The sequence below is a fragment of the Pteronotus mesoamericanus genome, unplaced genomic scaffold (assembly GCF_021234165.1).
Source record: "Pteronotus mesoamericanus isolate MK-2021 breed Mesoamerican mustached bat unplaced genomic scaffold, CSHL_Meso_final contig_657, whole genome shotgun sequence".
In the NCBI taxonomy this organism is placed as follows: domain Eukaryota; kingdom Metazoa; phylum Chordata; class Mammalia; order Chiroptera; family Mormoopidae; genus Pteronotus; species Pteronotus mesoamericanus.
The window spans coordinates 20293342-20309745 of NW_026555229.1; the positions used below are offsets into that span (position 1 = coordinate 20293342).

General features: G+C 41.3%; 1 protein-coding gene across 3 annotated transcripts in view; it reads left to right on the forward strand.

The window, feature by feature from the left end:
* PLEKHA1 (pleckstrin homology domain containing A1) overlaps nt 1-16404 on the forward strand; it is a 46928-nt gene that overhangs the window by 22245 nt on the left and 8279 nt on the right. For all 3 annotated transcript variants that reach the window (XM_054581647.1, XM_054581646.1, XM_054581648.1), the window contains 4 exons: nt 3473-3570; nt 7697-7822; nt 9208-9351; nt 11299-11367. In XM_054581647.1, the coding sequence (XP_054437622.1) occupies nt 3473-3570; nt 7697-7822; nt 9208-9351; nt 11299-11367 (437 nt within the window). The remainder of the gene's footprint in view (nt 1-3472; nt 3571-7696; nt 7823-9207; nt 9352-11298; nt 11368-16404) is intronic.

The following is a 16404-nucleotide window of genomic DNA, read 5'->3' on the forward strand; positions in this document are numbered from 1 at the left end:
TGTTGTTATTCAAAGTTTCATTTCTTCCTTTTCCTGTGCCCCTCCCCAGACATGGCTAATATGACACTTTTTGGTAATTTGCTTAAAGTGTTTCAAGATGCTTTCTTTTTTTAAAAGATTTTATTTCTTTTTAGAGAGAGGGGAAGGGAGGGAGAAAGAGAGGGAGGGAAACATCAAAGTGTGGTTGCCTCTCATGCACCCCCTGACTGGGGACCTGGTCCACAACCGAGTCTTGTGTCCTGACTGGGAATCAAACCTGCAACCCCCTGGGTCATAGGCTGGCACCCAGTCCATTGAGCCATACCAGCCAGGGCTCAAGATGCTTTCCTACTTGGAAATCTCTAGATGATGGTAATGACAAAGAAGAAGGTCTGTTTTGTCCCAAGCACTGTGCTGGCTTCTTTACATACGTCACCTCCATCCTTCAAGGAAGGGATGGGAGGTATTCCATTTCATAGAGGAGAAAAAAGGGGGTCAGAGAGATTAAATACTTTTATGAGATGATATTGCTAGTAGATGCGTGAGCTAGTCAGGTCTGACTGACTCCAAGCTCTGGTTTTCTAACCCCCCTCCTTTCACTGTGTTCCCTTCTGCCATGAAAATAATATTTAGGGCACAGAGATCTTTATTCAGACTGCAAGGTGTGCTAAGCATGTTTTTAGAGTACCATTTGCCTCTCTTCTCCCCTTAAAAGTTCTTACATAAAAGTTACTCATTCAAAAAGGTATGTATTAAGCACTTACTTTGTAGCAGGTATAGTGCTTAGAGTTTCAGGTTCTTTAGGTGTTCTGGGCAGATGCCTAAAACAGTATTTTTAAAATATATTTTAGAATATTCTATTTATTATTTTTTTAGAGAAAGGGGAAGGGAGGGAGAAAGAAAGGGAGAGAAACATCGATGTGTGAGAGAAACATCGATTGGTTGCCTCTTGCATGCTGGCCCACAACCCAGGCATGTGCCCTGACCCAGAATAGACCCAGCGCTCAATCCCCTGCGTCACACCATCCAGGATGCAAAACAGTTTTGAGAAGAAGAAACCATTATGAGGAGAGCTCAGCTTCAGCCTAAATTAGAAAAAGATCATGAAATGATGCTTTAATGATTGTTAGAAATTAAAAACATAAGTTAAATATTGACATTGTCCCCGTGAATTACTAATTTGTCATCATTTATATCTGTGGCATTTGTAATTTTTGCAGTCTCTGGTAAGACATAAAAGAACTGGTTTACAGTGTTGTAGATTTTTGTTTCCAGACCAGTTGTTTTATAGCACTTCACAAGAAATGATTTGATTTCCTAGGACCTTCCTCTCAATTCAAGAGAAAGCTCCCGCTTAGTGTCTGGACCTCAGTTAAGGTCGGCTTCGGTTTCAGAACCGTGTGCCCCTGAGAAGCGGCTTTCCCTGTGATGGCCTTCACTGTCCCCCTTCCTTGTCACAGTGAACTGAGTGCTGCAACACCATTTCACATTTTGAGGGGGACTTCTGGAAGTTAGGCTTATGTTTCAGAAATCGTAACAGTAGCTATTCAGATGCCTTAGCTCCTAGAATAATGCTTGGTTTTTAAAGATGCACATGATACCTACTTATTAAGCTTTAATATAAGAGTTGAGTATGGTAGTTCTTAGACAACTGTATAGGCAGAGGTGGTCTTTACTTTAGTCACTAAAGGGACATATATAAATTTAATTGCATAAAAGTTCCAAATGTATTAATTTTAATTATGAAGAAAATATACAAGCACTGGAAAGATAAAGATGTTTATTTTTATATAATCTTGGGGAGATTTTAAAAATATGATATGAAAGCTAGAGTCATTAAAGAAAAGATTGATAAAATATTTCTGTTTGATAAAAAATACCATGAACAATGAAAAGAAAAATGACACTCTGGATAAAGTACTTGAAATAAAACAGAAAAGGTTAATATAAAAGCTCTTATAAATCAATAAACAGTAAATGAACAACTCAGGGAAATACAAGTAAGGAAAATACACAAAGCTCACAAAACCAATACATATAGCCAATAAACATATAAAACTAACTTGTCTCAACTATCAGTGAAATTCGAATTTATTTTTAAATTTTCATTTTAATTGAATTTACTGGTGTTAGAATTCTATAATTCACCATCTGTATATTGTAGTGTGTGGTCACCACCCCAAATGGAGTCTCTTTCTGTCACCATTTATCCCCTCTTCACCATCTCCTGCCTTCCCGCCCCAACCCAAAATTCAAATTTAAGTAAGGTATAATTATTCGCCCATTGGGTAACCCGAGAGTGCGGAAGCAGGTAGGGTCCCAGCAGGAAAACCCGAGACACCAGGTATTTCAAACCCTGGCGATTTGTCATAGGGTGTTAGTTACTCAGCTGTAGGAAGGCTGAGAGAGCGTAGAAGGAATGCTGAAGTGACCCACAGCTTAGAAGTTGCTTGAAGCAGCTGCCACCCCCAGGGTTGCGTGGGAGAGAGGTAGCTTCCCCAGAACCTTTGGAGGAGTGGCCACTGCAGGCTCGTGATTGACATCTGCTGCTGGGACTGCGAGGCTGCAGTAAGGCGCACACCAGCTGGCTGTGCGCTGCTGCCCGGGCTGCTGCTCCTTCTTGAGGCGCTTGGCAGCAGCAGCCCCCCCTCCTCATTTCCTGCCCACCTGTCAGTCTCCCGTCAGTACTTCCCCTTAGCAGGACCTGACCTGAGGAAGCAGGAAAGTCTAGGAAATGCTGTTTGCAGACTCCAGCCCCAGGGTGGCAAAGCCTTGAAGCTGCATACAAAGAGGTACCTAAGTAATGCAGGTGTTGGTAAGCAGTGCTGGTAAAGATGAAAGAGATCTTTTAAATTTATTTGTATTTACTGGCTTTAGAGAGAGGGGAAGAGGAGAGGGAAAGAGAGGAACATGGATTTGTTGTTCCACTTACTGATGCATTCATTGGTTACATTTCGTATATGCCCTGACTGGGGTTTGAACTTGCAACCTTAGTATATCAGAATGATGTTCTAACCAGCTGAGCTACCCAGCCAGGGAAAAGAGGTCTTCGCATATCATACACTTGGTAGGAGTGTAAAATAATTTGCCAATATCTATAAAAAAATTTTAATGGGAATTCTTTTTGATACAAGTCTATATTCAGAAATTTATCCTATAGAAATGCTAACCTAAGTATGGAGAAATGTATATATACGATGTTTCATTGGGCTATTTTATATAATTTCAAAAATTGGAAGAAGCCTAAATGTCTATCATTAGGGGATGGGCTAAATATATTGTGGTATTTTTGTTTAATGAAAAACGTGGCCAATATAAAAGAGTTTTACCTATGTTGAGTGGTAATAGCAGTATTATACGTGGTTTAACAGTTTGTCAAATCTGACGGAGTCACAGTTTTGAACCTAGCATGGTTTTTTAACTCCTATAAACATAAACTTAGAGGTAACAAGTGCAAAATTTCGTGTGTTGTATATTTTTTCTCTTTCAACAGTTATGAATGCAGGGATGAGGAAGTATTTCCTACAAGCTAATGATCAGCAAGACCTAGTAGAATGGGTAAATGTGTTGAACAAAGCTATAAAAATCACAGTAAGTATTTGTATTTTAACAGTTTTAATGTCTGGATGTAATCTCTACATTTTGAAAATACACCTACTGAATAATAACTGAATTACTAATAGGTTGCATATTCACATTTTATTTGAGACAGGGGTTTATAATGTGAATAAATGCCTATTTAACCCATTCTGTGTTACTGTAGACTGTAGCCGCTGCTTGTAATGTGTCTAGGGGAAGTTGCATGGGAGAGTTCTACCTCGGGGACAAGTCTTTTTCTGTCCGAGTGAGAGGCTCCCTGCCACGCACCCGGGTAATGGCAGTAGGCTGTCCAGTCTTCTGCGTGACTGGGAGTGCTGTTAGGCAGGAGCTGGGGTTGGGGCTGAGGTGGGCTACAGGAGTGGGAGCTGACCTGAGGAGCTGCGGCAGCCAGAGGCTTCTGCCCTCGTGGCCCTTGCGTGGCTTGTGTTAGGCTCTAAACCTCTTCCCACACCCACCTTTTCCGCTCGCATTCCAGAGCTTGCTACTCTCGCACTCCTTGTCTGTGCTGTAGCATCTGCTTCCAACCTGGGCTTCTCTTTCTGGTTTTCTCGTGGACATTAGTGTGTATTGATTATTTACAGCGTGCCAGGCCTTGCACTGAAGGCTTACCTAAGTCATGTGGGGATGTGAGGCTTAGAAGGATTGAATCACTTTTGCAGGTGTCATAGCTGGTAAGCGGGGGAGCTGTGAGCCAAACCCAGTCTGCGTGACTGGAGCCTCACTCGGGAGCACGGGCGCCATACTGCTCTCTGAGAAGGCGCCCTTCCCTTCCTCTGTTCCTGAAGCAACAACAGACTTTTGAGAGAGCACTTACAACTGATGCTAAGCAAGGAAATAGGTTATACTAACCAGTATCTTTCCTCCCTGCACAATGGTAGAGGAGCACATAGTAGGCCCACATGGAAAGGGTGAGGGAGGAATTCCTGTGTGAACCTGTGTATTTTTACTGAACTACAGTTATTTTACTGACCCCAAACAACTTACTCTCAAAAAACATATGCCCTTAAAGTCAGCATATGTTAGATTCCATATTTACATCACAACACAATAAAGAGTTAATGTAACTAAAGCTGTTCTCAGAGTTAGGTTGAAATTTTTTGTCTTGCACGAGAACAGCTTGTTACCACATGACAGAAGACACCCACGCACTGCATCTGATCTGTACACGAAGCCGAAGTTATTTTAGGTTTGTGCACTTTCAAGAAAGCAAATTTTTAACTGATTCAGAGTACAAATTCTTAAAAAGTTGTCACTGACTTTTATAAAAATTTTTTAAAAATATTTATTTTTAGAGGGAGGGAGAAAGAGAGGGAGAGAAACATAGATTGGTTACTCTCACACGGGCCCCAACTAGGGACCAAACCAGCAACCCAGGCCTGTGCCCTGCCCCGGAATTCAACCCTCGAACTTTCTTTTTGTGGGATGACGCCCACCCAACAGGGGTTGTTTTTAACTCTTCTGATAAATCTTCCCTACTTGGGAAATTTCCTTAGAGAGACCATATCTAGTAACTTTACTGAATTCATTTTTTACAATTTGCAGTAATAAGCAGCACAGGTTTCCTAGTGCTTTAAGAGACAAAGTACTGAATAGTCTCAAGCTTTTCACCCTCTGAATTAGTAGCATAAGGCAGTGAAACCGGGCTTGCCTTTGATAACGTGCTGTCTGTCTAGTGAGTCACTTCTCGGGTTCTCATTAGTCAGCTGGCTTTCTTTTCCCTGTCCTAAAAATGTTTATTGTAATGGCTGAATTTAAACTGAATGTTTTAGAATCATTAAGAAAGTTACTATATCTGTAGGTATTTTGCTTGTGTTTTTATTTTTCTTAAGGGAGATGATTATAATTTAGTTGATTTTTAATTATAAAATGCAATTCTGAGTTAATTCTTGAATTCTAACCTTGGAATTATGCCATGTTTAGCAGTCTAAGGATACATTAGAGGCAGTAGGCTTAATGACATAGGTTAGGACTTAATATACTGTCATTTCTAAAAGGGAAATGGAGAAAACAATATAAATTTCGGTGTATTTTTAGGAGGATATTACAGGTTTTTCTTAGGAAATTCTTATGATGGCTAAGCTCTCAGCTTCTTGAAAGAGGGAGTAACTACTTCTATGGGTCGCCTCGAAGCAGCACATTTCAATGAGGTAGTTGAGGAAATTCTCTCTCTAGTTTCACATTCTCTTAATGCTATTTTCTGTTTTTAATGGGATAACTTAGCCACATTTTCTCAGTCAAAATAATTTAAATACATGGTGCTGTTCATTAGAAAACACTGTGGCCTTCCATAGTGAATTGCTTCTGGGAATCGAGTCCCGCAGACCTTTCACTCTTAAGGATTTATGTGAATCTTGTCCAGTGAAATTTGTCCTCGGTCGTACTGCCTTTAAAAAGCACTCCAAAAGGCGCAGCCCCATCCCCTCCAGCATGCGCTTCCTTCCTCCCCTTCCCTCGCTCTCCCGGTTTCTGCCAGCGACCGGCATTGTTCTGCAGATGCAGGGGAGAGGGGGGCAGCCGGGCTCGAGGTGGGAGGAGAAGGTGGAGAGAGGGAGTTTCAGAATCCCCCGAGACAGATTCCTTGTGTCCATAGATTACCTGTATGTGGATTGGGATCGGCTAGAGTGAACATACACCGGGTTTGCCCGATATTTTGCAGAAAGGTGCTTTGTAAAGCCTGGTCTGCAAACACCGTTGTGCACCTGGTCTTCCCCAGACCCGGTGGGAGTGGCGCCATGAAAGAGCACAGAGCTTAGAGCAGTGTTTCGGAGTGTGGTTTTTGAAACACCCACCTCAAAAATATCTGGTGTTTTTGCTTAAAGTGCATTTTTGTGGACTACACTGTAGATTTAGTGAATCAGAATTTCTGGGTATGGAGCTGGGAATCTGAGATTTTTCATAATGTTTCTGGGGGATACTTCACACACCATAAAACTTGAGAAACCACATTGCTTCGGAATCATAATAAATGGTTTGTTTGGGTCTTTGAATGCAGTGTGAATGGTGTCCCCTGTAGCTGTGCCAGCACCTTGTTAGCAGGATTAACTGTGTGGCAGACAAGCTATTTAATTTTAAATTACATGTTTTTACACCTTTACCCCTGTGCTTGTTGGTACTGGTTGTCATAATTTTTGTGATAGATTGCAGGGTCCTCAGGTGCCCTTTAAATCATTGGCGAGAGATTAAATATCATGTCAACATCATAATTGGTGCTGAGCACGTTACCCAAACCTTAAAAATTTATAATTCAAATACACACTACATGAAACAGTTCATTGACAGAAATAGTAATTAACCAAGTACCTTACTCCCTGATGAGGCCATGTAAGAGAAACTAAAATGTATGTTAAACATGTGTAATGCTTTTGATTCCACTAGTGAGGTGTTTGTATATGAAATTCACATGTTAACAGTCATTGTTTATTCTTGTGAGTGATTTATCATTGATACAGGTGTTGGAATTCTTTTTTAAAATTCCTAATAGATTTCAAGTTATTTTGAACATTTTGACTTTTTAAGTATTTTATTCTTTTTTCCCTGCTTTTAGATTCATCTGTTGAGTCAGTCTTCCAACATTTATTAATACTCAGTATGTGTTCACTGTCCTAAAGCTAGTGCTGCTGAATATACCACCATCCCTGACTTCAGGGACACGGCCAAGTCGTGGGTAGGAAGGAAGGGAAGGAAAAGATAATAGCACAGAGCTACAGTACAATGTTAAGTGCTCTAATAAACAGGTATAATATGGTGGTTGAGTGCGGACGGCAGTTACACAAACTTAGCTGGAATGTCAGGTGTTCCCTAATGCCTCTGAGCCTGTTGTTTTACTGCTACAATGAGATTTGCCCTATGCCTAGGGTTGGATAGGAGGATGAAATGAGAAAAATGTATGAAATAGTACCTACCCTACTAAGCACTCTGTAAATTATGGCTGTATTATAAACATTATTGTAACTGAAAATGTGTAGGATGAGAACCTAAAGTGTTACGTACACATACACTATCAATAACTTTTATATGTTAAGTTTATGTAAATAGACTACACTGAAACTTCTGTGATACAGGAGGGTATCATATGTAATATTGGTTGCAAAACCATCCATTTAACTTACTATATCAGGTACCAAAGCAGCCAGACTCACAGCCTCATTCTGAAAACCTGAGTCGCCAAGGCGAGTGTGGGAAGAAGCAGGTGTCTTACAGGACTGACATTGTTGGTGGTGTGCCCATCATTACTCCAACTCAGGTAATAGGTTAATTCTTCTATTATGTGTTGGTTTCGTTTCTGTATATTGGTTTCAATATTATCGAAACAAAAACAATGTCTTCTGAATTAATACAGTACAGTAGTCAGTTAACACGAAAAACTTACGTATTTGTTTCCTATTTCAAAAGAGTTTATTGTAAAAAAATTTAGAAATCACAGATAAACAACACTTCATGTTTCATGTTTTCTCTGAGCCTTTCTTCTGTGTACTTTTACCCCCAGAAATGGAGATACAGTCGAACCTTAAACAACACAGGTTTGAACTGCATGGGTCCACCTGTACACAGATTTTGTTTCAATAGATCCCTGTGCTGTTTTCCATCCACGGGTGGGAGTCCATGGACGCAGAGGGCTGCCTGCCTGCATTGATCTGCACCATTTCATGGAGGGGACTTGAGCATCCGTGGATTTTGGTATATGCAGGGGTTCGTGGAACCAACGCCTTGCAGATACTGAGGGACAACAACTAAATTTTTGTGTGTCTCTAGCCCCCATCTTATTCAAGGGTCAGCTGTATTTTGTAAACAGCTTTTTTCACTTAGATCTCAAACATTTTTCAAGTCATCAAAAATTATTCTTCACTTTTTTTTTTTTAAGAGAGCAGGGAAAGGAGGGAGAGAGGGAGAGAAACATCAGTGGGAGAGAGATACATCTATTGGGTGCCTCCCACACGCCCTCGACTGGGACCCAAACCTGCAGCCCACCTGACCTGAATCGAACTGGTGACCCTTCTCTTTGCAGAAGGGCGCTCAGCCGCCTGGGCCACACTGGTCAGGGCCCCGGTGTCCCTTTTGATAATGTGTTGTAGTTACGGCTTTCCTGTTTGGGGGCACCTGTTTGAAGGGGACTGAGGACTCTACATCTTAAAAAATAACTTTCTGTGTATCTATATAATTAAATCAAGACACAAAATTAAACCTTTACCTCTGCCCCTAGAGCACTGGTGGCAGGACTTCTGCAGAACAAGAGAAATAAAACCTGTGATGTAATCAGTGATGGGAAAGTTAGGATTAAGTATCTCAAATTAATACTTTCGAATCTGTGCTCCTAACTTAAATAAAGTTTAAGATTTCTACTAGGGTAACAACATGACCTACCTACCAGTGTGTCTTTTTTTTACTTTAAATTAAAAAAATTTTATCAATTCCAGTTTGCATTCAGCACTACTTTGTATCAGCCTCAGGTGTACAGTGCAGCGGTTAGCTGTGCACTTTATCAGGTATTCCCCGATACTTCCCAGCGCCCACCGGGCACCACGCGTGGTTATTACGGTATCATGACTGCATCCCCCATGCTGTACTACAAGTGTGCTTTGAAGCTAAACACACAAGAAAAGAATTTATTTATTTTTTGCTTCGTTTCAGAAAGAAGAAGTAAATGACTGTGCTGAAAGTATAGACAGGAACAATTTGAAGCGGTCACAGAGCCATCTTCCTTACTTTGCTCCCAAACCGCCTTCAGACGGTGCGATTATCAAAGCGGGATACTGTGTGAAACAAGGAGCAGTGGTGCGTAGCTTACGGAAACGTGCGCCTAAGGAAGAATGGGTGCTCATTAGCAGCCTCAGCGTGCGAATTGCTCATTTTGTGAAAGACCCAAAGCGAGAGATGCACATGCTGAGGAGCCAGGGGGTGGGATAAGGGCTATTCTGTGTTCATAACTCAGTGCTGTTATGTTCTCGGTCTGTGAACAGCTGGGTAAATTAATGCTTATTACCACTGACCTTCAGTTTTAAATGAGCTTCCTAACAGTTTTATTTATTTCACAACGTTTTTCTATTGATCTCCTCACCCCCCTTGGGAGTGGGTCAAGGAAAGAGCAGGAAGCCGACGGGGGTGGGGCGTGGGGCGTGGGGTGTGGAAGTCAGCCCAGGGCTCGATTTGATGTTGGGCTGACTTCAGTTGAAAGCTCTGTGACCTTGGGCTACTAACCTCTCAGCCTCTCAGTTTCTTTGAAGGAGAGCCATATTATAAAACATGCCAAAAAGGGTTTTTGAAAGGTGTAAACAAGAGAGCACTTAGCAAAGCACCTGGTCCTTAGTAAGTGCTATTACGGGTCAGCCCAGGTATTCTTACACAACCAGGTCTGTGATGGCGAACTGTAGGAAAAGCAAGTAAATCTACCAGTATTTCTAAGGTTCCAAAGTACCTTTCTAAAATGGAAGTCATCCTTTCTGTGTGAACTAAATCTTTAGAAATTTGTGAGAAAATAAACCTAAAGTTTTCAAATACAAGAAAGGAATCCTGTAAGTAAATAAATACTGAAAGCTTATCAGCAATTTCATTTTTCTTTCTTTTCTTAAAAAAAGACTTTATCTATTTATTTTTAGAGAGAGGGGAATGGAGGGAGGAAGAGTGGAAGAGAAACATCGATCAGGTTGCCTCTGGTGTGCCCCCAGCTGGGGACCTGGCCTGCAACCCAGGCACGTGTCCCGGCTGGAGTCAAACCGAGTCACACCCGGGACCTTTTGTCCACGGGACCACTCCCAGCCCACTGAGCCGCCCCAGCCAGGGCTACTGCCGGTTTCTTTGACTTCTCATGTCTTCTCATCAGCTTAGGTCAGCCAAGGGAAGGTTCTTTGGGTCCTAATTGCTTGACCTTCTTTAGGTTAGGGGAAATGAAGTCGAGGGCTGGAGGTTTCTCCCTCCACCACGCCTGCAGATCAAGTCAGAATTCTTCCAGGTGTGACTCGCTTGTATGTTAGGACTTTTAAGGAGATGTTCCTTTCTTTCTGTCATGTTTTTAAAAATTGATTTTAGAGAGAAAGAAACATGGATTTGTTGTTCCAGTTATTTACGCACTCATTGCCCTGACTGGGGATGGAACCTGCAGCCTTGGCACATTGGGAAGATGCTCCAACCACCTGAGCTGCCCGGCCAGGAGATGTTCCTCCCTTTGTGCTTTACCCTTAAGTCCAAAATACCACCCCTTAGAGATACTGAAGTGCTTTCAGAATGATATTTCATTGACAAAAAATGTTTGTACAGAGTAGGTTCACTTTTAAATATATTTATTGTTTTACTACTAAGTACAAGGTATTTATAGAAAGACTTGTGCATTTTATGAGTATAGATGGGGAAACTTGATGTGGTTTAATAACATTTCCTGTTCTTGCTCTTGAACTCTTGAGAGCATTTATTTTATGGGGGTTTGGGGTGAAGAAGATGGGGAGGTGCTTTCTTTTTTTAAACTTTTAGAGTATTAAAAATATGAAAGTAGATTATAAAATCATACGATAAAAGCTGAAAGTCAGCCACCAAGTTTGATTTAGGAGTTCAAGACCTAAGCAGCGAAAAAAAGGAAGTTTCATGTGTCTCATCATGGGAGGGTAGTGTTTTGAGTTTTTTCAGTGCTTGACATTTCCAATTGTGGGTTCATTTCAGAATAATTAAATGGTTATTAACATTTGACATTCTTAGAAACAGAAGTCTTATGTCTGTGTTCATCTCTGGTAGATGAAAAACTGGAAGAGAAGATATTTTCAGTTGGATGAAAACACAATAGGCTACTTCAAATCCGAACTGGTAGGTTGCTGTCATCAATGTTGCTTTTAAATGCTTAAGCAGTATTTCCCTGTGGTGATTTTTATATACGTATACATGTGATTTCTGCTCCTAGTTTCTATTTTTAAAATAATTAAAATTTGCTTTTGAGAGGTACATGCAATTCATTTTTTGTTGTGATGCTTTTGTCAATGGTATTTTTGTTAAGTATACCTTAAATGAAAAGATCATATCTCCCAAAAACATTCCATCTTGGAAGAATTAAAAATATCTACAAATTTCCTTAAAGGGACACTGAAGGAGGTGGTGGGAAGAATTAGGTCTCTAAAAGTTAACATTTAACCCTCTTTATTTCTGCCTTTCTTCCGTACCCTCTCTTCACATTTTGTTTTCCTATCAGATTCACTTTTAAGTTTCTTCATATAAGATAGGTTGTTCTGTCTCAAGGTAGAATCAAAGATTGACATTCCTCTTTCATTGGTTTGAGTAACATCCTTATTTAAAATATTCTTGTCACATGACCTGAGCTCTGCAATATAGCGTCAGATTCATTGCATGCAGCTCTCTACTTTATACATCTGGCCTACCTCACATTGTTTTATGGGACCTTTGTGGGAGAACCATAACCTTTATTTGAATGAGGGCCCAAGAACAGTGCTATGTGGTAGAGCTTTCTGCATGGATGGGAATGTTCTGTGTGAGCATTGGCCAGGTATACTGGCTACGTATGGTTGTTGGGCACTGGAAATATGGCTAGTGTGACTGAGGAATCTGGCTTTTATTTAATTTTAAAATTAAACCGGTTGTATTTAATACCTACAAATTTAAGTGTGTGCCTAGTGGTGCTGAATTGGGCAACAGAGCACTAGAGAATAGGAAGAGACTATTTTAAGATTCATTGCAGGCGTCTGTTCTTCTGGGAAGCTTCTAACTTGCATTAAGTGCTTCTCTTCACCCATTATGGTACCTGATTACCGTGTCTATCATAATACCTCTCATTCAGTTTTGTAATTGTGTGCATACTTGTCACGTAGGTAACTACAGGAGCTTCTTTAGAGCAGATTTTCTTTGCACCCGTCTATGAACACAGCTGCTAGTGCTTGGTAGATGATCATTAGGTATTTTTGAATGGATGAAAAACGACATAGCATTACAAGAATAGCCAGTTTAGCACGGGGGCCTTTCTCAGACTTCAAATTCTGAGGGTCTCAACTGGAAGTACCAGTCACTTGGTTCGAAAAGCACCAGCCTTGGTGTCTCTGGAGGCTACTCGTGTGCTTGGTTGGCAGGTTGATTCATTGCTTTTTTTAAAAAGAAAGATTTTATTTATTTATTTTTAGAGAGATGGGAAGGGAGGGAGAAAGAGAGGGGGAGAAACATTGATGTGTGAGAGATACATCAACTGGGTGCCTCTCACACGCCCCCAGCCGGGGACCTGGCCCACAACCCGGCGCGCGCTCTGACTGTGAGTCAAACCATCAACCCTTTGGTTCGCAGCGTCTTGCTCAGTCCACTGAGCCACATTGGCCGGGGCTGATGGATTGCTTTTCATTGATGCCAGTACTCTCGGGAAGGGTCATTCACACAGCACCCGTTCATGGAGCTCTCCACGGCCCTGGTGCACTGTTCAGGGAACTGGGAATCAAAGCCAGTCAGCAATATTCTGGCCTTCGGGACTTCAGTTTTGCTGGAGAAATTGACATGAACCCCTGTCACGGTAATTATAATGAAGCAAGAGCTATTAAAGAAATACATATTAAATTTTGAAAACCTGCATATGGACATTATGCTATAAAATCTGAGACAATACTGAACTATCACTGGATTTAGGGAAATGTATAATTTAGGAATGTGTTAACTAGAAAACACAGATAAAACTGAAAACACTGTGTATATTTATAATTATTGATCTTTATCAGTTACTAAGATGCACATTTCAACTTTTCTGAAATCTTAGGTGTCTTAGAGTTGCAAGTGAGGAGCAGTCAGGAAGCAGCTGTGCTCCAGTTGTCACTGTTTGCCTGTGCACAGCATCCTGGGTAAGACCCAGAAGACAGCATCTAAACCTCCAGAAAGGGGGCTGGCAGCTTGGAAGAAAATCTCAGGGGCCCAATGAAATATTCTTAAGAGAGGCTGCATCATCAGCTCTCCTTTAGGCCCAGAGAATGGCATGGAGTGAAAACCGGCGAGGTTGATGGCCCCTACTCAGAGAGGTGGTCCAGGAGAGCGAGAATCTGGGTGTGAGGTCTTCAAGAGCCTTCGCCGATGTATAGTGCTTGCCTGTTTTTATGTATGCACAAGGATGATATATGATAAAAAGGGATGTTTTAAAGTATGAAAGGGCTTTTGGGAAAACCTTTTGATGTGGAAAAGTTTAAATATTAAGTAGATTGGACCCATCACTCAGATGTCGTAATTATCAACACATGGCTAGTTTTGTTTTTCTGTACCACCACCCATTTCTCCCTTCATGCTTTAAAGCAAGTCCTAGACACTATCATTTTACCTGTAAATATTTTAACATGTATCTCTAAAAGATAAGGATTTAAAAGTTTTTGTTTTTGTTTTAGTAAGTTTAAAAGATGTAAGTATACAACTGAAAACTGGAGAAAATATTTGTAGTATGTGTCAGAGATAAAACATTAATATCCCTAATATACAAGGACTGTCCGGGAAAAAGTCCAGCCATTGTTCATAGAATGGTTTGTGCGACAGTGATGTAACCTGGCAGCCAAGGAGAGGGGACTGGAATGTGCATGCGTGAACAATGACGACTTCACTGTGATAGTCAGTGGGGCGGTAGACGCCACTGAGTGAGCATGTGTGCTGTGCGGCCGTCACATTCAAAATGACTGAGTGAGTAGAGCAAAGAATCTGCATCAGATTTTGCGTTAAGCTTGCTCATTTTTCCGCGGAAACTATTCAGATAATTCAGAAGGTTTTCGGGGACGATGCAGTGAGTGCAGCACAAATAAAAGTGTGGCACAGATGCTTCAGAGATGATTGAGAATCTTTTAAAAGTGATCCATGTTCTGGAAGGCCTGTAACAAGCAGAACACCTGAGAATGTTGATGTGTATGGGTTCTAGGCTTCCTGAAGAAATGGCAAGATTTCCGAGCTGGGATGGGAGAAATAAGAATAAAATAATACTGGCATTTCTTACGTCAGAAAACAAGGAAATGCTTGCAGAATGATAGAGACATGTAATATGACCCAAAATCCAACTCGAAAACTTCCCCCCTCACCAAATTTGGGGCAATTTCAGCATTAAAATTAGTAACGACAGTAATAGATTATGGCCCAGTGAATAAAATAGGAATCCATGCATGCAGGCGGCATAAATGAGTGAGTGACTGTATGTATGTGTCTGATGATGATGGGGAGATGGCATAGCTTCAAAGTGCCGAAGTACAAAGTGGGGAAAGTAACGTTTCAGTGAGGAAGCCTGTCTGATACCACCCCGGTCAGGTGATCAAACGAATAAAGCGACCTTCATCAGTGATGAGATGAATTGAATTATTTTACCACCCGACAGGATAGCTTGAGAAGAATGCAGTGTCACTTTTGTGATAGTCCTGAATCTAATCAGGAGGAAACATCAGGCACAACCCCGAAGGGCCCTTCTTTAAAAGGACTGCCCTGTCATAGGCCAGTAGAATCTAGGCTCTGGGAGTCAAGGACAGAAGGGCTGACGGGAAGAAGGCCTGAGACAAGTAACTGCAGGGTGTGGTTCTGAATTCTTTAGCTTTCCTGAGAGACATTTGGGTGACACTTCTTGATTTTGGTGGTTGTATTGTGATATAAGGGGATTTCTTTGTAGGAAATACACACTAAAATATTAGGGTAGTAGGGGCCAGGCCAGCAACTCACTCAGAAATAGTTTAGGAAAGTCTGTTCTTTGTGCTGAGTTTTCAACTTTGTCTAAGTTAAGCTGTGGTTGATTCAAAATTTAAAAGAAACTTGGGGGAAAAATACCTGGTAGAATAATGAGCAAAAGACAGGAATAGACAGTTTATTTACAAAGAAGTGAAAATGGTCCTTAAACATATAAAAAGGTATTTCAACATCACTTGTAATTAGAGGAGCACAAATTTAAACAAACAAACAGCTACACCACTTCTCCTCTCAGGAGAATACCATTGCTGAGTGAGCAGATGGCACATCCTCTCCCCATTTTCACCGGGGGCCCTGGGGCTGCGGCTGGTTTCAGGGCTGGGGCTGGGAAGGGGCTGAACACGTTCAGAGCGTCTTATTCTGACAGACAATAAGGAAGTGGCTCAGAGAAGTGTTGGGGACTGTCAAAAGGACACCGAAGTTTCAGCTTGAAACTCAACTGGAGCCAGAAAATAAATGATAATGCTGGATTACAACTCATGGAGTCCAGCAAGTCATTAATAAATACATGGAGAAGGAAAAGCATTTTCTTAGGGTAAAATTCCAGCTAATGTATGTAGAAGAATTCATGGTGTTAAAAAGTCACTATTTGGTAGCCACTGTAGTAGTAGTGGTTTTAGTCAAGAATCCTCAATAGTCAATAAATCTAGAGGGCAAAATTATGATGGGAAACTGGGTATTACAGAGGTTTCAAGTACTTGCGCGCAAGGTATTTAATAATGACAAGGGGAAAGAGTCATTTCACAGCTGCTGGCAAGCATGACCTTAGCAAGAAGTCAGGGTTAACACCCTAGTGATGGGACAGGCCTCTGTCGTTCACCCTGAGAACGGTGCACTGAGAAGAACGCAGCCTCACATGGTGGTTTCCTGAGCAAACCGTACCGCCTGAATCTGAGCACCATGAACGTCAGAACCAAATGAAGGACGTTCTACAGAATCACTGGCCTGGCTTTTTAAAACTGTGAACATCAAGGAAGACTGAAAAACTATTCCACAGTAAAGGAAACTAAGACATGACAACTGTTAGAAAATGGAAGGTATGATGCCAGTCTGAATCCCAGATCAGAAAATGGCACAGTACATAGTTCTTTTCTTGTAAAGGATCCTGGTGTGTGGCAGTGAATGAAATCTGAACATGGTGTGTATTAGGTAACGGTATGGCAT